The sequence below is a fragment of the Melozone crissalis genome, unplaced genomic scaffold (genome assembly GCF_028551555.1).
Source record: "Melozone crissalis strain CALT ecotype California unplaced genomic scaffold, PUWL_Pcris_2 ptg000013l_1, whole genome shotgun sequence".
Lineage (NCBI taxonomy): Eukaryota > Metazoa > Chordata > Aves > Passeriformes > Passerellidae > Melozone > Melozone crissalis.
In genome coordinates, this window is record NW_026535791.1 from 50959231 (window position 1) to 50982360 (window position 23130).

General features: G+C 40.5%; 1 protein-coding gene across 4 annotated transcripts in view; it reads right to left on the reverse strand.

Annotated features, from left to right (window-relative positions):
- NAXD (NAD(P)HX dehydratase) overlaps nucleotides 1-23130 on the reverse strand; it is a 49524-nt gene that overhangs the window by 16100 nt on the left and 10294 nt on the right. For all 4 annotated transcript variants that reach the window (XM_054271446.1, XM_054271444.1, XM_054271445.1 and 1 more), the window contains one exon: nucleotides 10791-10899. In XM_054271446.1, the coding sequence (XP_054127421.1) occupies nucleotides 10791-10899 (109 nt within the window). The remainder of the gene's footprint in view (nucleotides 1-10790; nucleotides 10900-23130) is intronic.

The window sequence follows — 23130 nt, forward strand, 5'->3', positions numbered from 1 at the left end:
TAGAAAGCTCATTTTTATTTAAAAAATGCAAAAGAAAGGACGAAAGGAAAAAAGGACGAAAGGAAAAAAGGACGAAAGGATGAAAGCCCCTATCCCAATCATTTTCCTTTCCTCTTCTTTCCTTAAAGCCAGAGAGAAACTGCTTGGAGATAGACAAGGAGCCTCACAGAGGAAGTTTTGGGGAGGGAAGGGGTGATTTCAAAACCGTAATAAACCAGTAGAGATCAGGGAACCCCCCCTAAGACAGCCACACGTTTGAAGGACATCACATTCACAGGAGAACCTCTGTTTCCTACTGATTGTGGACAGGACCACTGGAGAGCTGCTCACCCATGCAACTCAGACACCTCATTTAGGGTGGGAGCAATAGCCAACAGACATACCTGTGTCTCCTCAGCTACCACAGGGGGTGCAGAGACACCTTACTGTTTTATTTTTAGACACCAACAATTAGGTGAGATGAAGCCCACTTTTAAGCACTCTATTTCTGCAAATACCATATTTAACAAAAAACAAACAAACAAACAAACAAAACCCCTTAAATATTGGCATTAAGAGGAGTTTATGGCAATAACGGCAACATCCTCTATGCAGAGTATTGGCGAAAAATCAATTTTCAGCTGTATTTGTACCTGAGTATTTGGCATGGACTTTTTTTGGTTAAAACCTGTAGATATAGAAGAACCTTCACTGTTAATTAATACAGCTCAGGCTAACTCTGCTTTCACACCAAAATCTCTTTAACAGTTCCCGATAGAATTCTATGAATGAGCAGAAAACATCTGTTCAGTTTTATCCAATGTAACAATTATTTCTATGGGAAAGGATTTAGAAGAAAACATTGACAATTAAAGATATTAAGAAATATCACCAAGACAAAAGCTGAAACCAAAACGCCATTGACAAGTGAACAGCAACACATACAGGTATCAATGATAAGCTCAAGACATCATCCCTTCTCTTCAAACAGCATTTTGAATATTAAGGATTTGAAGATTCTAGCTCCAGTGAACAAACTTTCTGTGCACAGAATGTATTATACTACACAGTGGTGGTTCAGCTTGGAGCAAGGCAGGAGAACTTCCTTCAGTTGATGCCTAAGCCCTCAAGGACATCCAAAACTGAAGCACTGGACTCACAAGGCAATCTTGGCATGAGTCAGAAAGCAGAGGGCACAATGATGAGAAGAAGAGGATGCTGCACTGTTGTCACCCAACCTTATGACCTACAGCCACACTGTGTAATTAAGATTTCAAAGAATGAAATTTGGATTCTTCCTCTGCAATTCACAGTCACGGCCAAAACTCAGTCTCTTACCTTTCATACTGACACTCTTAAAATGGGGTTTGGGCAATCTCTTGCAAGAGATATTCTCCTTTGTATCAGCTGGCTAAATACTTGGCAGTGCTCTGAAACAGTGATTCAACATTTGTGTGAGAAAAGGAAAAGAGGTGTCAACCCCCTCTTACTAACATCAGTGATGATTAACTGTATTGCAAGACTGCAGTACTCATGCTAGAACAAATCTGTAGCAGGACTTTCCTCTCCTAATAACAAGACCAAATCTGAAGCTTCTCTCCTCATTAAGCCAAAGAGGAAATTACCTGGGATTCACACATCCCACGAAGATGCTCTATGGGACAAACACTCTCACAGTTATTATCATTTGTTAGCAGCACCAAATCCTTGACATTTTGAATTGCCCAAAATAGGATTTCAGTCATTGCAGGTTTTGGTGGTGGTGGTTGAGAGGAAGAAAGCCGGAGAGGGTAAAATTAACCTGAATCTACTCCTACTCTACTCTTGAAATACACTATTTCCTGAAAAAAACCTTTTCTTTGACTCATTATTCAGGACTTCTACACAAGCAGCCTACTCAGTAAGAACTGAAAAAGAACTTGTGTCACAGTAGAAACCATTGGTCTATCTGAGGAAAGGTAATTCTTTAGTGTAATTTCAAAAAATTTATAAAGTAAGGATGAAAAATTAATGTGTTTTCATTATTTTTTATTATCATGGAAGCTATTCCCCTAAATGCAATGCATTCATTGTAGTAGAAATCTGTTTCCTGTCCCAACTTTCAATGGGAATTTTAAAACAGATTCCCAAACCCAAATTCCAAACTTTAAAAGAAACCTAAAAGACAAAGCTGAAACACAAAATAAGCAAAACCACCAAAACAAAACCAAAACACACCAACCAGCACACTTTCCCCAAAACAACCTGAAACACAAAACCCCCAAACACATGGATACCTGTATAAAACACACACAAATGCAGAATTATTCAGGCAGGAAAGGACTGCAGGAGGGAGAAGCCTGAAGGAACAAATGGACAAGATACTGCTGAAAGAGGGCACAGTAATGCAGAAAAGCAAGATGTGATTTAACTATTTGGTAGCCTGCAGCTGTGCTGTGAAACACAAAATTCACCTGCACTGTAGTAACATGGACATCCAGCACTCCTGCACTCTTCCCCAAGTACTATGGAAAAGGGAATGGGGCTGAGACGAGCCACTGGCTGTAAGGAACAGCCACGTGGGGAGCATGTGAGGGAGGAATAAATGGCTATGGAGCTCCTGAGTTCAGGCAAAGGATTCCCTATGAGCCACCCTGAGGCCCCAGGGGCAGAGCACAGTGCTGCTCTCTCAGCCAGCGCCCACAGGCTCTTGGAAAGAAACTCTGCACTCTGGGCTGCTGCGCCCAAATCCACGAGCCAGCAGGAACACCCATCCTATTTATGCTGCCCACATGCAACAGCATAAAAGCTGCTTCTCCACAGACCCACAGAAAAGACAATTATGTAGGTTTGCCATACCTAAGTCAGATATACTTTTCAGCTTTTTTTAATTAGATACGGATTAGCAGAAGAATGCCTGCAGTGACTTTTAATATATTAATATTTTTATCACTACTTATGTTCTTCCTCATGAGCTAGTTCAGCTACAGAAAACTTTGGCATTTGGTGTTTACAAAGGGAAGAATCAGGAAATTAGAGCCAGTCATTTAATTATAAGATTGAATTTTAATGAAATGAACAGAAAAGCAGACTAGCAGAATATATAAAGCAACATCTATCCCAAAACAGTAATTAATTTTCACACTGCCATCTCTCTACCCAGCAAAGGAAAGATTGCTTTACTTGACATCAGCAAAAACACTGCATTTCCTCAGCCCCTTCAAGAGTCATGTCTTGACCCACTCTTGGGAAAAGTCTTACTCATGTTCTCAAAAAGAAATTCAAGCCTTAACATGCCATAATAATGGACAGTATTGACCAAAATGACATCCAAACACTTCAGGAAGCAGTGCCTTCAGCACACTGAAAGTCCACTCCAGTGCAACCTGCAAATGCTGAGTATGTAATGACAACTCTGGTTTGGTAAAGACATGCAAATGTGCATAACCTGGCACTGGGAGTGGCAGTCCCTCTCACAAAGAACCCTCTCCTGAAAGCCAGGCTCAGAAACTGCTGTTGAAACACCACCTAAAATTGCTTATATTTTCTGCAAGGATGCTGCTCTCATCCAGCAATCCTGAATCCATTATTTTGTCTGAAACAGGGAGATAAAAGAAAAAAGAGTCAAAATTTTGCTGTAAATGCTGCAGCTCTAAGCATTTCCACACATCCTCCTCCCCAAGGTGACCGGGAGGAACAAATAAGTTCCACCCCAACACGCTGCAAATCGATTCCTACAAATAGGCACTGAAAGCCCTGGGAAGCATTTCTGCCTTGCTGGCTTCAAGTCTGGATAAATGCAGAGTTAGCAGGGACTCAGCTGCAATAGAGGTCAGGATGCAGCTCGCTGGTGGAGATGCCTGGAAAATGGCCTTGGCAAGCAGGAATTTGTAATCTTGCACAGCTAGAAGTAGGCAAATAGCCCAGGCACAGGCTGTGCTCGAGGCTACAGCCCTAGCTGGCAGGGGGGAGAAGCTTCCCTTAATATATTGTATTTGATACAAGAAGTTAGAAAAACATTAAGAATGGAGCTCTACTGTTTGAGATTCTTCCCATTAGAGCCATATTTTCACAAATTTCAAAACTGGTTTTAGGCTTTTACTGACTCACTGATTAAAATGTGCAGTTGTCTCTTAAATGTGCTTTTATTAATTCCTACAAACTGATCCAAGGACTCGTCTCCCTTTCAAAACTCAGCAAAGACAATGACAATCTCTCTTTAGGGATAAGATATATATGTATATATATATATATATATATATATACACATATACATATATACATATATAGCCTTATCACCTTTAATTAGCCTAATTGCCTGAGTTTTACTTTATGTATTTCTGTATGCATACCTGTCACTAATTCCTTAATCCTCCACTAAGCCCTCAAACCTCATGCAAGGAATGACCACCACTTGTGAATGAAAAGTCACCTAATAGAGATGAACATCCCATCTCTGGAACAAATAGGTTCTTCCTCTCGTGGTTTATGTTCCATTCAATGAAAGTTGGTCTTTTGTCTTTAACGGTAGTACCACACGCTAGGCCCTGTTTTCCAAAACAGATTTTCAGGTGCACAGCAAAATGTTTCACTTAAGCCAGGCAGAGTGTGATAAGGACTCTAAATTAGAGTACCCCTCTACACCATCAGGCTCATTAAGTGTTTTGGGAGATGTTAGAAGCTGTTACAAATAACAAAGCTGAAAACACTGTAGATGGCAGCTAATCAAAACTGTTCTATTTCACATTAAAAAAAAAGATGAAAATTATTCATTTGTAGATTCCTTCTTTGAATTCAAATTAGATCACTTGCCTTGAGCATGGAAGAAAACTGCAACTAACGGTTTCTTAATATCAGCTTCAATCACATGCTAAATTTCAGAAGAAGTGACATAAACCAAAGTAATGCCTGAACACAATAATAAAAAGCAAAAGCCTCTGAAATACTGTCCTAGTTATGAAAAAATCCAGAGCAGTCCTTTGTGCCTGTGCTCCCCCAAAACCACGGTCAACCAGAGACCATTTGAGAAGCTACATTTATACGTATATTTCGGTCCTAAATACACGAACATCCACTTTTAAGTATTAATCCTTTTTATTGCAATCCAAAGTATAAATATCTACATCAGAATAAATAAAAGCAGTAATTTTTCTCATGCTCTCCTTCACTTAGTGTTTGCACTGACAATGAAAACTGTACAAAGTTTCCATTTTATAGCTGATTATGTTAACTAGATTTGGCATAAGATATTCACGGTCAGCTGTTGGCACTTTGTCTTAAATAAACATAAAATGAACTTGTCATGCTTAAAATGAACTTAATGAACTGAATTTATCACTGCCAATTTCTTTTTAGGGTTTCTAGCTGAATGAGCTCAGAAAGAGTTGAAAAGACATCCAATACCAGTGTTTTGCTTAGAAATGCTTTTGAGTATCAAAATCAAATTAAATAACAATATAAGCCTACATGCAGAAAGTAAATAAATATCCCACTTCACTGTGAATGACTTTCATCAAGATCCATAACACATATTAGAAATAAATTCTGTTTGCAAGCTGCATAAACCTGTATTTAAGGTACTGTTTGCATATATTCAAACACTATTTTTCTAATCAAGACATCTCTGAGGAAGCCACAGAATACTAATAGTTCTTAGCACAAGCAGCAGTAGTTTCTTGGCATAACCAAGAGGGCATGTCTGCCTTGAGCTGGTGTTCCCAAGCTTCACCCACAGCAGTAACACCATCACAAAGACCTGCATCCTAACCCAGCACCTGCCCCACCTTAGGTGACAACATCCACAAATTCTGAGTATCATCAGAACTGCCTTTTGACAGCAATGAAGCTTGGCTAGCTGAAGATCAGTTTTTCACTGGATTCTTTTTGTGATCTGTGCATCAATGCTGGGCCTTGGGTGAAGGCTGACAGCACACACATCCCACTGGGTTTTGCCCTTGCAGTACCCCAAACACAAGGTTCCAGCTACCTCACCTGCCCCTAGCTGAGGGCTGAGAAGAGAAAGAGGCATATCCTTGCTGCTACTTCAGTTCCTGGTGAACTGCTGAATCCCCACAGCAAGAACTACAAAGGGTATAAAAACAGGGAGGAAGCAAATGCATGACACAGGCTAAGGAATGAAGTTTCTGGAAAATAATTCTGCTAATTTGAGTTGCCATGAGCAGTGATTCCAAACAATAATACATTCTCTTGGTTCATATTTGTACATGGTGGTAGAAAATTAATCACTGTGTGGGATAGTGTGAATTTTTTTCCACAGGCAATACTACTAATCTGTCACCTGCAACATTCACCTGGGACACTTCCCAGGTGTCCTTACACCTGTGGTACAAACAGAAATGAGAGGGCTACTTAGATAACAAAAGGAAAATCCTTTTCAAGGCCCACAGTGTCAGATTCAACTCTAATTGACCTATATGATAACATCAGGTGGCCCTGTATTCTGCAGTGCTCTTGATCTTGCAGAAAAGCAGTGCAGATAGTGTAGTGAGGCACCTGGTCCCATTCTCACAATTTATTAGGGCTGTGAAGTGTTGCCTAAATCTTGAATGCACGAGGCTTGAAAGGGGGAAAATAATCCAACCAACCAAATACAGAAAGGCTGATCCCTCAGTCAAGGTGGAACTGAGAGTCCACCCATCCGAAAATTTCAAATGGGTTCTCTCTGGGCACACCTGATGGAGATGATCTGTGACAAGAGCCCAAACCTCTCTCACCACGTACGTTACTACAGCCAAGACATTTTAGCACTCTAAGATGATGTCACAAGGGGTGGAAAATGAGATTCTGAAATTTATATCCCAAGAGACAGCAGAGATCTTTAAGGGCAAATGACTGGTTGAAGGAAGCACTGCAGGGCAAGGGGGCTGAGGAAAGAAAAACAGCAACAGCAATAGGCACAAATGGCAGCTAGGCAGGGCCTCAGCCAAAAGAAAAGCCAGGCTGGTAGTCCTGACATGTTCTGGAAGCTAAAACAAAGACTGAGAACTGAGCAAGAGGAACAAGCATATGGTTTGAGAACCCAGTCAATTTCATCATGTAATGTGAATTACACAGAGCTGTTCTTGCCATTAATCATTACCTCTCTCCTACAGCAGGAAAGCAAGCATGCTCTGCTGAAAACTGCATTCTGACTTCAAGCAAGACACAGGAAGGCTGGAAGACCAGGGTCTAGGACTTGGTGCTGCCACTTCAAGGAGAGAGGCAAGGAACTCAGTTACAAGCAAGGAAGATTCCAACACGGAAGAGTTCAGTTAAGGAGAGGGCTCTTCATAATGGCTCTTTATTCATCCTACAGGATGAATGCTTGTCTATTGATCCCTATAGCAACTGCTATTCCAGCAGCAATCCTATATCAGTCCCTTTGGCCCCAAAGCCAGAAGGAACAGGGGAAAGGAGACAACAAGAGATGGAAACTGATGAAGGGCATAGCTCAGCCTGTAACTGCCTAACTGCTAGGTGGCAGCAGAATGCAGAACATCCTGGAGCATCAGGCAGCTCTCCGGCTCTCCCACAAGGCTGTGCAAGGAACATTATTTTTAACTAAGTCCTCTCGGAAGCTGCTCTCATCTGCACCCTGCAGCAGAGGAACCTGGTTCTCTCACACACCCAAGGAACAGCTCTTGATGGTACAGGCAGAAATTTCCCTACTTCCAAGCTTCTCCTAGAAGGAAAATCAGATCAGAGTAAAGCCAGAAGTGCAAAACATACATGCAACAGCTGAATGAAGTAAATTGTGATTGGTAGATATGATAGGGACATAACACTGATGCTGTGGGAAAAAAAGGAGAATATCCAACAGCTTTGGAAATATGCTGCTTCTAAGCAGAGGACAGTCATTGGGATCTTGGCCTTGCTTACACATAGCAGCTAAATGGGTTCTCTTTCTCAACAGGCTAAACCACCAGCAGCAGCACTCCAGCTGAGCTGAACTCAGGGACATAACATACTGGTATCTCTGGCCAGAATCAGTCACGGACACTGAAAGGAATAAACAGACGGCCTGATGTTCCCAACAAGAAAGCTGACATCATGGCCAACTTCCACACTGGATGTGATAACAGCATTTCAAAAGCTTGAAGTAATATGGGGAGCAGAAACGCTTCAATCTGCATACTCCAGAGCTGAGAAGTGGAGCAGAAATGTGTTTTTTCTCTTGAAGAGAAGCTGCTTATTTCCTTTGGAATTGGAAGGTCTAACCAGCCTGAGACTAGAATTGCCACATCTGCAAGGGATCCAGGTGTACAGCTATCAGGACACAACAAATGCTTTCTTTAGGGGAATTTTCTGAAGCTGCAGCTCCTGGTCTCACAAACCCATGGCTAGAAAGCTCTGACAGCATCAGCTCCAAGCAACTGAGTAACAGCATGTGAGAGTTCTGGCACAGACCCACACAAGTGGCTTATAAAAGGAGGATCTAACTTGAAGAGCAGCTTCTTGTAACAGGACTTGTAAATGGAATGACAGCCAAACCCACAAAATTGCAGGAAGACAGTAAATATGTATTCAGAGACTATCATAGTGCTCAAGGAGAAAAAATCAAAGGAAACTGATCACAAGGTGGGTTTCTTTAAATCAGACTGTTGAAAGGAGCTCAAATGCCACAGTGAGCAGTGCGGGCGCTAAGAATGAGGGAGGCAGGTGACACACTAAAGATGCTGAGGAAGCAAAGCATTCTTTGATCTGGAGATGATGCACCATCTGGTCAACAAGCACTCAAGCTATTCCACAACAAAACACCGTCTCTTGGCCATATACCAGAAATTGAAGGTTACAGCACTAGTAATTAATTTCTTAATTTCTCAATGCTCAGAAGAGAGAAGCAGCCCAAACACATGACTGTTTGGAGAAGCACATTAATTGGAAATGTGCTGGCACAATACTGACAAGAACTGACATAAAAACAGCTTTAGAGAGATGCCAGAACACGATGCCTCAGCACCTTAATGGGACAGGAGGAGGCAGAGGGGAAGCTCTACCTCACCATCACAGGCATTCTGATACAAAACCCTGACCAGAAAGCAGACACTCACCTACCTCCCAGCCTGGTGTTCATACGTGCCACAGTTAGCTTAAGGGGAAACCAGAAAACTTTATAGCAAGCCAGCCTCCTATAAAAGTTTAAAATAGTAACGCTATCATCTCTTGGGTGTTTTTTTTTTTCTTGACACTTAAAATCCACTGTTGAAGCAGGAGGGAGACTCAGCTTTCCCTGGGCACAGAGAAGCAGCACTGTCCCTCAGACAGCAGCCAGGGTTCACTTGCCCCCAGTGGCACGTTAAAAATCTCAGCACTGGGTAACTAATGAACACTTACACAACTACAGTGCAGACAAAGAACCTGAGCTTTAATGTGACTTGAAATTACTAAGGCCAGATCCACAGCTCATATGAATGTGCCCTGAGATTTTAGCACGAAGCAACTTCCAAATGCCTTGTCTTCACTGACTGGGTTTGTTTCTTTAACTCTAAGCTGGCTTTCACAGGACAGCCAGACTGAAGTAAAAGTATGCTTGTAATTCACTAGGAAAGCAATATTATTTTTAGCAATGAGGAAAAAAATGCAATCAAGAAATCTTCCAGATACTTCTGTAGTACAGACAAGCATGTAAACCCTGGATGGAATTCTGATATAAAAGATGTTTATCTTAGATATTCTGAATGAATTCTTATTTTCTTTTGTTTAAAGTTGTTTTCCTTTAAGAAAAAAACCCCATCAAACTTATTTTTTTTTAGCCAAGAAAAAAAAAAAATAATTGCTTTGGATATTTTTTCTGTTAACAAATTCTGAAAATTATGTTTTCAAAAAATAATAAAACCTGTTTAAATTTTTCACTTGCAATACAATTTCATTTCTTCATCAGCTGTAATAAATTTATTTTATTTTCTAATCATTATTAATTTTGACTTCTGTACCATAATATATACATTTTCCTTCCAAAAAAAGTTAACGAAGCAAGAAACTCCAATAGCAACTTTCTCTAACAAAGTCCTAGCAAAACTACCATTCATAGGTAGTTTGTTCAAGGTATTCTAAACACTTGGATAGCGTGGTCTCCAGTCTCTTGCCTGCTCTGTTTTGTGATTTCACTGTGTAACTGTCAACATTTATTTAAATTATATTAATTCCACTTGTTAGTGCCACTGATTAATTCAGTAATTCAAGTCAGAAAAAAAAATTAAATTGTACAAAATTAGATTGACATTAGACTGAAAGACACACTTCCAACACACAAAGATGTGTTGCCAATAATACACAACATCATTGGGAAGATGGTCTAAGTATGTATTATCTAAAGTAAAAGACTATCTAATCTCCCATTTCAGCTCTCCACTAAGGCTTGACAGAAAATAGGATTATCTCTTTATCCACAGTAGAAATCTGCAACATTTTACAGAGTATTATTTCTTATTGCAAGAGGACACAGTCCCTGTTCTTTGGTGCATCTGATATGAGCTGTCAAAAATTATGAACTCAAATCCATATTTATGCACTTACAGTACTGGTGCTTTGCACCTAAGAAAACACAGAGCCTTTTATCTAGATATGCCAACACCTATTTCTTAATTAGTGACTTTGACAAGCTATACAAAAGCAAACCAGAACAACCATACCGTTGCCTAAAATTCAGACTGAAGGTTACAGTTTAACAATGAAGACCATGGATAGAAACTGTAATTGCCAGTCAACAATATTTTATTAAATTTGATATTTAGCAACCAGAAAAGGAATATTTGTGTAATGATGCAAAATATAGGAATGGTTAATGCAAATCAACATGAAGACACAGGATAAAACATCAATATGCACATTACCTTAGCATTCTCAAGCAGAACTTCATCTCTGCCTAAGCCAGGTCCTATGACAACCGAGTGCAGCCGTGGTAACCACTTTTCCACCTCATGGACAGCATTGGGACTATCACTACAAGGAAGAGCGGAAAAAAAAATTAAGTTTAAAAAGGCTTCATTTTAGTATGAAGTATTTCCTATCTCGAGTGTCAGGCAATTTTATCCTCCAAACTACCAGGAATCTGTGACCCAGAAAATACAGAATGGTTTTCCAAATAGCTAAAATTAAAAATTTCTCTCAATTCATTCTTTAGGGGATACCACATAAAAATGAGGAAGTAACTGCAAGTATCCACTACAGCTCTTACAAAATAAAAAAAATAAAATCTAAGCAGGAAACCAATTTTTAGAGTCTCACAATTCCCTATTTAATGGTTCTTTGCAGAGGTTATACCTTGGAGAGAGATCCACCATCTCCCAGGTATATATTGCAGCTTGCTGGAAATGATGCAATTGTTTATCACCCCAAATGGCAGAATGATAAATGTACTCATATGCTTTTTTGTCAGTTGCTTCATAAGAATTTGTTCCAACTGAATTACAGCCAAATTGTCCCCTTTCCCCAAAAGGCAACAGGAGAAACAAGCTATTCAGTATGGGCATTATCTGCTTGTAATGCTTAAAATTTCTATGGCATTCTGGTTTTTGTCTGCATTGGAAAAATGATGAGAAAATTCACTGCCAAATATAGCTGCCACAATACAGCATTCAGCCACTGACCAGAACCGTTTATTTTGTTCTGATCAGTTTTGTTGTGTAAATAGGTCAGAATATTTTGAAAGCACTGCCCAGCATTTGCAGTTAATCCTTACTGACAGTATGGAGGGAAAATTTAGCCTCCCTCCCCCCCATCTCTGACATTAGTGACAACAATAAATGAACATCCTAACTGAAGCATGGGGGAATAAAGCTCCCTGTGGGCTGAGCAAGGGGGTACTGCCTCACAGTATTGCTCAGATTATTGTAAGCTTGCAATACTCCAACAAAGCTGTATTATTACAGATGAAAGCCACTGCATGTTTTTCATAACCAACAGCTGTCCTGATGGGACACAGCACTCAGGAACAAGTGTTTAGGTTGTGTCTGGCAGAATCAGCAAATTCCACAATGATTTCTGCAAGTGCCAGGCAGCAGCCCAAAGCTTTTGCAGCTGCAGGGAGCGAGGCATCCCGTCAAGGGCGCAGGGATGCGGAGCCTGGCCGCAGCCCAGAGACCCCTCTGCCGACAGGAGCTGCCTCAGGGAGCCCAGAGGCGCCTGTGCTGACACCACAACACAGCTCCGTCAAAGTCAAAACAGGGCTGCTGGGTGCGAGTGAGGGCCCTGCAAGGGCAAGGGGCACAGTGGACAGCAGGACATCGCTGTCCCTGGAGCAGTCCCTGTTCCCGCAGGCTGAACTTCTTCCATTTCAGCACTGCAGCTCCCTCCTCCTCCTCCTCCTTTACCTCGCATGGAAACCAGCTTGAGAACTGTTAAACAGCTCACTTTTATTTTTGTTTATCTCTGGACCATCACATATCAGTTTATGATGTAGATAGAAGATGAAAATAAAAATTATTGAAGAAATAGCTAAAGCACTATTTAAAAAAAAAGACAGATCTTTAATATGTGGTAGGTTGAACATGTGAAAAACAGCCTGCAAACCAAACTCTAATAAAACAACATAATTTCTGAATGCAGACCACTTTTCTTTGTTCACATACTGAACTTCTTTTATCTTTGAAGAGCAATACATATCTCAATATACATACACCATGTAGTTGTAGGAACACTGCAACTTCTAGGTATGCAAGGATGTCTGGACTCAATATACCTTTGGATAGTAGAAGCCAAATACATTAAAAAAAAGCTTCATTAAACATAAGCTAAGAATAGAGCCACAGGTAGTGTTACAAATGCTCTGCTCTTCTACAAATATCTTAAGCAAATAATCTAACCATAAAAAAGTTTGTCAATTTATTTATATTCAGGACTGAAATAAGATAGTTTTGTCTAACAGTCAATTGATAATACGCACTTTTCAAAACAAAGCCATCTCTTGGGAAATAAACAGTCCAACATTAAGCCACTCCTGCACACTTTGCCTCTGGTAATAATAAAACCTACTGTGGAGCTTGTCATCTTCCAAGCATCTTACAAACATTATGTTCAACTCCTTTGCAATGTCACATCAAGAAGCAATCCAAGATGTGAAGGGTCAAGAGATTAAAAATGGTGATAATGACTACTACATTGCAAAATGAGCTATAAAATCATGCTGTAAATAACTGGTGGATTTTGAATTTTCATCAAGAAAGCAGAAAAATACTGTCTCACAACAGCACCATGCCAGCTTCATTTCAGGACACTGGATGTTCACAACAGCTGTGCTACACAGCTACGGACACTGTAGCAATATCCTGCTCCTGCAGCTGCTCTGGAAGTGGAAGGGCTGTTGTGTTATCTACAGATTATGTCCACACATGTACATCAAACCAGCAGCATTTTAAAGCTGATAGGGTGCAAATGACCAACAAGCAGCTTTCTTCAGGCAGGTGTAAACCTTGAATGTTCCCGACCATGGGATTTAGCACAAAGGCAGAAATTCCTCTAGCTCTTACCAGCTACAGTTTACACACGATGTTTGAACACACCCAGAAAAGCTCTCTGACTCTAAGATCAGATGGCCTCTGCACTCTCAGCTTCAAAACAAAGCTCAACCTGCCTGTCAGGCACAGTTCCTGCACCATGATAATTCCTCATCAGTGGAAAAAGTGGCTGGGAGAGGCTAGCTGGCACGGGCCAAAATCCTTGGTAAGGATCATCTGGATAATTAGCCTGTACAGATAATTGTGCCTGGGTACTGAGGAATAAATATTTCTTGGCAGTATTTAGTTTATCATCACAGAAAAAGTCAATGCATGTTCTTGTTTCCCTGTGGATCAATACCAGACACAAATGTCTTTGGGAAAAGCTACTTTGGAGGCACCAGGACAGAATGCCATGTCAGGTCCTCAGCTGCTCTCGGTGCACTACACTCACACAGAGAACAGAGTGAACCTCCTTTGTCACATCATGCCAATTTCTCTGCCTGGCTACCAAACTGATCTCAAATATCTCCTTTTACTTAATCACCTCCACTGCCCAAGACATTGAAACAACAACTGAAATTAGCGTTGTACTTTAAAAAACCCAAACATCTCTCTAGAAAGATAAGAGGTATGGAGAAGACTTCCCCTTTATCAAAAGAGATGTGATCTTCAAGCTTTGACAGAAATTAATCAAGTGAGCAGGAATCACTATTGCCTTTAGAGGTGCAGAGCCATATGATATCCAAATTGATTTTTTTCCAAAGGAGGTATCACAAATGCAGGACCCCCAATCTAAAGCACAAAGCTACTAATAATATAAAGAGAAGCAAGAAAATCTCTTAAGGCCAGGAGAAAACAATATTTCAATTTCTGAGAAGAGAGTAAAAATCTTTAAGACAAACTTTGATTAAATAAAAATCTGGGATTTTCCAAAATAAAGCAAGTTTTTTTGAAGGTGATAGGGTAAGACTTTGGGAACTAGTCTGGCTTTCCCCTAATATAAAAATACAAACTCTGCACCATGAACATACAAAATAGGAATAACTGGGAAGCTGAATCCTAGCAGTAATACCTGTAAACATGGAGAGTGAACTGCAGTACCATTGTGCAGATGTGTGCAAAAAAAGATTCTAGTGACAAAGCACATCAGGGAATATATAGGGAAGGGACAGATCTCCAACAGCTACTTCCAGCCAATCACTAGGTGTTATGTGACATGTTATCGGATGCCATTCTGATGAAAATCTAGATTATTACAACTCTCTGTTGTTCAATCAAGCCCCAAACACTTCCTCAAAACCTTAGCTTGTCTGCAAAGCAGCCAATAAACCTCTGCCTGCACACATTAAAGAACTATCACAGGGTAAACACATAAATGACAACTGCAAGACAACAGAATAGCTAATAAGAAAAACTGAAGGCGCTTCTGTAATTTGTGTCATATCTGTGAAGCTGCACAGGTAAGGAAGAGTCTAAAGCTAATGACAGCAATCACAGAATCAACTTCACAAATTGTCCATTGGTCAGATCAAGCAGACAGAGGGGGTTACATGGAGGCACACGAAGGAAAAGGACACCAGAGATGGGGTCTGATCAGCTTTCCTTGGCTGTAAAGGAGAGGCTGAGATGACTGATGATCTCTTGGGAAGGCAGACACAGCACCTTTATCCTCTGCTGTCCCTGAAGCTGCTGGGTAGACAAGAGCAAGGTATGGTGCTCAGTATCTTGCATGTTTATCTTTTTCCTCTTTTCTCTGCTTACAAAATATATTGAGGAAAGTACTTTCCCTGGCAAAATAGACAAGGATTCTTCAAATTAAACATCACTGAGTCTCTAAAATGGTGAGGACAAATTTTCTTTATAAATTATTAGTAGCCTTAGGTAACTTTTGCCACATTAACCTCATGAAGTTCAAGGAGTGCAAGGTGCTGCACTTGGATTGGGTCAATTCTAGATACGAGTACAGACTGGGAGAAGCCATTAGGGGCAGCCTTGAGGGGAAGAGCTAATAAAGAAAGAAGAACTAAGTTAAGCTTTTATAAGCTTAACTTATCTTCAGAACTCTTCTATATTTCACTATGGCACAATGAAAATTGTCCTAAAACACAGTTCTGTAGATCTTCATCTACAGAAAAAAAAAAAAAAAACAAAAAAACAAACAAGAAATCCCCACCAAACACCAAAGATGGTGGGTACTGCCCTAAAATCACCCACAGTTCCTAAGCACCTTCTAGGGCTGTTTGTAACAGATATCTGACAGGTGCCATCTGCTTGGAAGTCTGCTCTAGGTTGGTCACTGCCCAGAGTGGGGGGACACTTGACAGCAAGGACCTGAAACACCACTCCCATCCCCAACTCTCTGAAAAAATAAAATTTTGTTCTATGCTACATTTTATTCAAAGACTGGCTTTTACCAAATGATCAAAAGCCACCAAGCAACAGCTTTAAATAATCACAGAAAGCTCTAAACACAGCAGCTTTCCCCATTCAGGATGAATGACAGTTTCTGTCACTGCTTTCTGGAGGAGGGAAAGGAACAAGAGATAAGGTGCAGCCTTGTCAAATTTTACATGGAAACAAGAAAATGTGAAGCAAAGTCAGCAAGGGTATAACCAGGAGCTACAGAAATAGTAGATAAGCATGAATGACAGCACAAACAGGAGGCAGCAGGACTGCAGCTCTTCACCTGGGTTTTGGGCAGAGCTGGTACCTCCTCAGCAATCAGAGATGTGGTTTGGACACCAGAAAATGCCAATCAGTGGGACCTCCTGCTAGAGGAGAACACGGGGCAAAAGCAAGACTGCTGTCACCCGATTGACTATATGGCTCCTCACTGGAAAGGACATTATTCAAATCCTGCTTGTTATCTGTACACACTTGGTATGACTGGGGCAACTCCAAATGCATTAAGATGTATCACTGCACAAGCCTGTTTATGCAAACTCAGACAAAGCCACGCTAAGGGGGCAGTTTCATAGCAAACCTACAGATTTATCTTCAAAGATGGGAAAATTTCTGATCTGAGGATGAAAGAGTTTCAGTTTTGCTTGTCCAAACACTGCAGGTAATTACAGTTAATGTGAATCAAATGTTAGACCTGCTAACACATGGAACGTTCATGTCATACAACATATCAAAAGAGCCAAAGATGGGACACAATGTGTAGCTCTAGAACTGAAGTAATTCTCTCAGAAAATTAATTATGGTTACCAATTGTGGTAATTAATGTTACCAATTATGGTAAACCTTGGGTGAGGTTGTCATTGGGAAAATAAGATAGGGAGTGAAATTATCCGGGAAAGGATGGGTCAAAGGAATGAAAAGCAAACTCAAACAATGCAAAAAATGTTCAGCATAAAATTAAACAAATTCTCTATTCTAAGAGTGGCTGTATTTGCCAACGTTTAAATCATCTCTCTCGTACAAATCTCCAGAAGCCCAAGGACTTCAGGGAGCCTCTTTCAGTCCCATGACCAGAACTGGAAATAATAGCTTCTTCTAGAGAAGCTCTTGTGTTTCTCACCAAGCACCTCAGTCAGGTAGAGCCAATTGCAGAGACAACACACTGGCATGAAGCTGTCTGGATGCAATTAGAGAACAAAAGAAGATACATGTATTAAATTAAGATTAGCATATTAAAATGCCCCCCCAAAATGTTTAGAAGACAAAAGGATCATTTTCACCTAACAGACTGTTTAAATATCTAAATTGTGTACAATCTGTAAACACTGGATAGACAATACATATTTTCCAGCTACAATTTGATTAAATAAGAGGGAAAAAAATAAAAGAGAAATAAAGACCTTAATGAGAGAGGGATTGAATTCTATTCAAATCAAGTCTTCTTTTCCAGACATTGAGTAAGTTAATTTAGACACCAGAAGGGAACCTGGTAAGCTTTTATTAGCAGCAGCAAGAACAGTAACCCATTATCCAGGAGAAGCAGGGGTATCACAAGTTCATAGGAAGGAACTGCTCTTAATGTGCAGATACCAGAGTCTTGCTCCCTATTCTACCTTCAAGGCAGTAAAAGCATGAATGACCTACTGAGGTGAACATTTAGAAAAAAAAATGCCACATTGAGCACATTGTTGTTTTGGGATTTTTTTCATAATGCCAATGACTGTAAGTGTTTTCCATAGCTGCTGCTTGGACACCAGACTCTCACTCGAGTATCAGATGTTCTGCTACATTAGGAATTGGGTGGTCACACACTAGAGGCATTGGAGCTAACCCAAATGCACTACACAAATGGGATCACCTCTCTTGAGCAGAGCTGAGCCTCTTGCATCCTGTGAGAGAGCCCCAAAGGAGAAGAAGCTGTTGCCTGACTCTGTTTTCTGAGATTTCTCACCCAGACATGACTACAGCGCTGAACATCAACCTTATCTAGCCTTGTAAAGATACCACAGCTACCAACACAATCATTTTATGACCTGCATTTAGATATATACAAATACATAAAGCAGTTGTAGTCTGCTTTGATCTCAACCACATTACCATGTGTATTATGACAATCCTCTCCAAAAGCATAATGATAATCAAATGCCTTGACCTCCTATTTTCAGAGCTCATGGAAGTGGTCTTGAACCATTATGCTTCCTGCAAACTGAACTGATAAATACAATCTGGCTCATTTTTTTCAAATGGACAGCAGTCAACCAAATTTGTGACTTTAAAAGCCATAGAATGAAGATGACAGTGTAATCTCCCTCTGAAAGGAACACATTTTTAAATGTCCCTAGAAAAATAATGCCCCTTTATTTTTAATTGTTAAAACCAGTAAATAAAGTGACAAGCTTTTATCACATTGGTAGCCCTTGCATTCAGCCCTTAAGGCACAGATAATAGTTGAATTCCCAGAAGGTTAGAGTACTTCCAGTCAGCTGTGAACACATGAGAAGACAGGACAGGTCTCAACCTAAATATCTGCTTTTCTTATTGTCATACAGGGACAAAAAAAAGGGGGGAATCCTAAAACCTTCAAAAACAAACCCCAGGGACGCCTGCCTTCACTCAAACTCAAGAAAGACTGAACACCAAAGAAATTTGATCCCAGTTTCAAACCACAGCAGTATGGCAAGTATTCAGGAAGATAAATTTGGCCAGATCAAACTGGAGTACATCTCCTTCTGACATATCAGAAAGCAGCAAGGACAGCAGCACTCCCTGCAGCAATGCTAAAAATCTTTGGCTACTTCTCACACTTTGAGGAGGTGACAAAACCTCTGCTGGAATCACAGGGGATCTCTGCAACTACAGGAAGGAAAGGCACTATAGCACAGGGTGAATACACCTCCCTGCTTTTATTCACTCTGCAACACACAGCAAAGAAGGAGCAGTTTTTTGCCAAGGAGGCTGGACACAGGAAACAAGTCCATAAGCAAGTTTTGGCCACAGCATTCCATGACAGAACAAGAAAGAGTTTAAATATATAAATTCTCTAAGTCTGCACATACAAATTGACCTTTATCTCCCCCTAAGTACTTAAGAAAAAAACCTGGACTTTCTCATGTGATTCCTAGCCAGGCTGATGTCTAAATGAGGCTTTGGAAGAATGATCACAAAGTTTATATCTTCCCTCATCTTTGCTGCAGGTGACCCAGCAGCCAAGTCACTTGTGAGACATCATTTTGATTGTTGGAGGCGTCCGATTATTCCCTGACTTTCCCTGGTGACAATAACTCTGCACTTCTTCCAGCAGCTGATCCAAAAGTGAGGTCAGTGCCAGCATTACACCAAAGTAGTGTTTAATAGCTATCTTTAATAGCTATCCTACAGCTAGAAGGTATGAGCATCCTTCTACACTGCATCAATGCTTTTGCATCTCCTCTTATTTTGGTCTCCTGTAATTTCTTCTTAACATAAGAAATTACAGGAGACCAAAAATATTAAGATTATTGCTGGGCTTTCTATAAGAGATTTGGCACTGGTTCAGAGTGCTCAAGTAACTTATCAGGGCCTCAACTAGCCATGATTCACTTTCATGATTTTTTCAAATGCTCAAAACATAGAAAAATTCAATAAAACTAGGTAAAATATGTTCCAGAAACCCTGATCTTCACTGAGTTTCTTCATTAAAGATAGCTGCCCTCAACAAACAGTCCAGCCTCAGAAGTATTTTTTTCCCAATTATTCTTATTTCAAACTCAAATGAATAATCTTTTCCAAAATGCAACCCAAAACCTGAACTCTGCAATCAACTGTAAGACTTGAAGTAATTCTGACAATCTTTCCTAGTCCACACAAACCCAGAGATATAACCAGCTAAGAGGAAGGTTTTAGCTCTAAATCCATGCCTTGTTCAAGGGTGGCTTTTTTGGTGGATAATGTAGAATTACGTCACTTCTTTGGCACCACAAGAAATCAATGACCTCATTCTACTTCTCTGATAAAACCCTGGAGATCAAGGAGTATATTGATTGTTGACTTTACAAACTGTCTGATGACCAGCTTACAAGGGGGCTACTCAGTATTATCTGGCTCTTTTCTGGCCTACAGAGAAGAAAATCCCTGTACAATTATGAAAAGTCCCGGCAAAAGGGGAAAATAGCACAATAAGTTATTCTCTCTTCTTTCAACATACAGCCACCTGGGTTCCTACAGCTCATTCAGCTCTGTGATCACTTGCCTACCAGGACAAGACAAGGTAACCCAACACAGGTATCCAAGAAGTCTATTCAGCCTGATCTGAGCCAGGCCACCACCATGGCAAATATAAAAAAGCTGCTGAAAACTCTTCTCTAGAAATGCATGAAGGAAGTGTGCACACATCTACAGCAAAAATCCACACAGAGAACACCTGCAATAAAGCTTAATAAAATGCCAAAGCTAGGTTTTATCTTGCCTGTATTTGTGAAGCATTTACAGTAGGAGCACATTAGCTGACAGAACAGGAAAGTGCAGCACAAACCTGAGGTAGCAGTGACAAGACCAAGGAGAGCAGATGTCACAAAGACTGGGTATATTCCATTATTCAAAGACCCCAGCTTCTGCAATACGCATTTTTTGCTTCTCCACAGGAAAGCAAGAAGTTGGACATCAATATGAATGTTAGTTGGACATCAATATTGAACTGGTTAGCTGGTCAGTTTTTGAATAACCACATCCTTATGGAAGGGGCCATAATGCATTTGACAGAATCCCTGAATAAAAAGGAAAAGTTACCATTGATAATACTGACTATTCACAGCCCCTAGACATCCTGCTTTCCTTATTCTGCTCAGGTAGTGAGGACACAGAGCCAGGTGCTGAAGTTTCATTTTTCCAGATCCCAGGCATGCAGTCCCAGCTCTCACATTCACTTACAGGGAATGAAGTCAAGAAACAAAAACCACAGAAAGCGGCACTATGGGTGTCCCCAAAACGGAATGTCACACCAAAAGGATTCCTGGGATGGACTGCATCTGAGATCATGTGGAATTGCCTTGGCAATGCTGCAAGATGGATGTTCATTTTCATAACCCTCCTTCTGCAATCCTGCTCAATCATTCTCACATACCATTCTCTGCATCCTTCAAGTGACAGACAGCTGCCAAAGACCTGAAACGCCCCAGTCCAACTTCTAATTCTCCCATGCCTTCACCAGTCATGCTGGCAAAGATCCACAACAGCAGCTCTAATGAGCCCAAAGAGCCCAAGCACCCAGAGAGGGCAAGAAAAGAGCATTTTCTTCCCTTGAGGTGATCCCCTGTGAGGTGAAGGCAGTAGAGAAAGCAGGGGCAGCTAAGACGATAAAATGTCAGACTCCCAGCAGTACAAAATGGCAGCTGAACCCTGGCAAAGTGCCAAGCTGCTCAAAGAGGGAGTTGAGCACACGGGGCCATAATTATGATTAGCATAATAACAGAGTGGCACAACAGCTACCTAGTTACTCTGAAGGGTCATGGAGAAATCATAACAAAGCAGAGTTTTGAGGAGAGCCACAAAAGCAAACAATGGCATAGCTGCTGGTGGGTTTTACCCGGAGGTTCCCCCATGCGTGAAGCGCGGCCGGCAGGAAGCACAAAGGCTGTTTAAGGGATCAGGCTCCGAGGCAGGAGCAGCCGGCCGTGCCTGCGGAACGCAAACGTACAAAGGATCAGATGAACACTGGGACACTGAACACAAAGCACCTTGCAAGAAAAACAGGCTGTTAGTGTAAATTTCAATAAAACCTGGGCTCAGTAGAGTCAATCAAGATTTCTTCCTTTCTAACCAGAAAAGACTCTTTTCTCTTTCCCTCTGTCCCGGTTTGAGAATGAAGCAGAACAGATAAAAATACAAGAAAATTTAATAAATAAAATCTGAATGCTCAGATATTTGTGGTTTTTTTTTTCATTTTGAATGTCACGTAAACAATATTTACAGATCCACTGCATCATGCAATTATCCCAGCTGTCTGTGTGAAATTAATCGGAGTTTTAATAAAAGTATTAAATACTGAGTCACAGACTTAATAGATATATGGATATGAAAATCTGTAGATTAACTATACTGTGTATGTCTGAAGGAACTCATAGACAGAGCAGAAGTTTAAAATCAGAATTTCTCTTGTAGAAGGTAGAAAGATCAGAGTTTTCAATGAAATCTGAATTGCACCGAAGACACTGAGAATCTGTGTATAAAAAAATCCCACTCTTACTTAGCAGGCCTGATCTGGTTCTTCATGAACAGAAAGTTTACTGTTAACCCTATTTTCAGCTCCCTTTTCCTCTGTACTGCTTCTGTTTCTCCTATTTAACATTTTCCATTATGAGACATCAAGAAGCATTGCATACACAAACCAAGCTTTTCCCAAGGCAAGGTCAACTCATCACCATACAAGATGACCATCTGCTGTACCTCAAGTGAAACACATCCAGACACCCCAAGTTAAATGCTAATATTGCCATTAGGCTTCTCCATTGCATTTGCTATCATATGATATCAGACAGAACATGAACTGAAGAGATGCTTTTTAGACTGAAGAGATAAGCAGTTATACTGGTAAAACCCCTACCCATCTCTCCTTGCTTTCAAACATCATTTTTATTTTGTCTGAAATCCATAAAGTTATGGGTTTCTTCTACCTTTGGGGAGTGGGGGGAAAAAGCAGCCAAAAAACACAACCCTGTTTAGCTGCCTTCCTTCTAAGCACTTCTGTCTCCAGCAACAGGAATGAATCCCACTTTCAGAATGCAATAAACTTACAACTTCCAACGCAGACATCCCCATAAGGAAGACCACATTCTTGCTCTCAGACACCAAAATACACCTACTGTCATAAATCCTTCCTGACAGCAATATCTGACAAACATGTTTTTAAATCATGCTTTCCCTACCCTCATCACAGCTTTGCTATGTACACCAACAGACTGTGACATGCACTGGTGAGAACTAAGCTCACAGGCATACACCTAAGGCACACATCTTAATTCCAATTTGCAGCGCTCATTGCAAACAGTCAAAACACCTAATTGAAACAAATTTATCCTATGAAAGTTCATCAATCAGTAACATATTTCAGAACAGAAATTCAGAGAAGCACACACACATCGACACTGATTTTCTCAATTAGAGGACAGTCACTTATTAAAATTTCCTCTTCTTGTTAATTAAACCCTTATTTTATATAATTTTGGAACATCTATTAATTCCCAAGAACAGGTGTGTATTTCAAGCAACATACTCATGAAGAAAAAGGAGAATTAGCATCTCTCTTGCCTTGTAATTTTACCTAGGCGTCTATATACACAGTAGTGAGAGGAAAACAGAC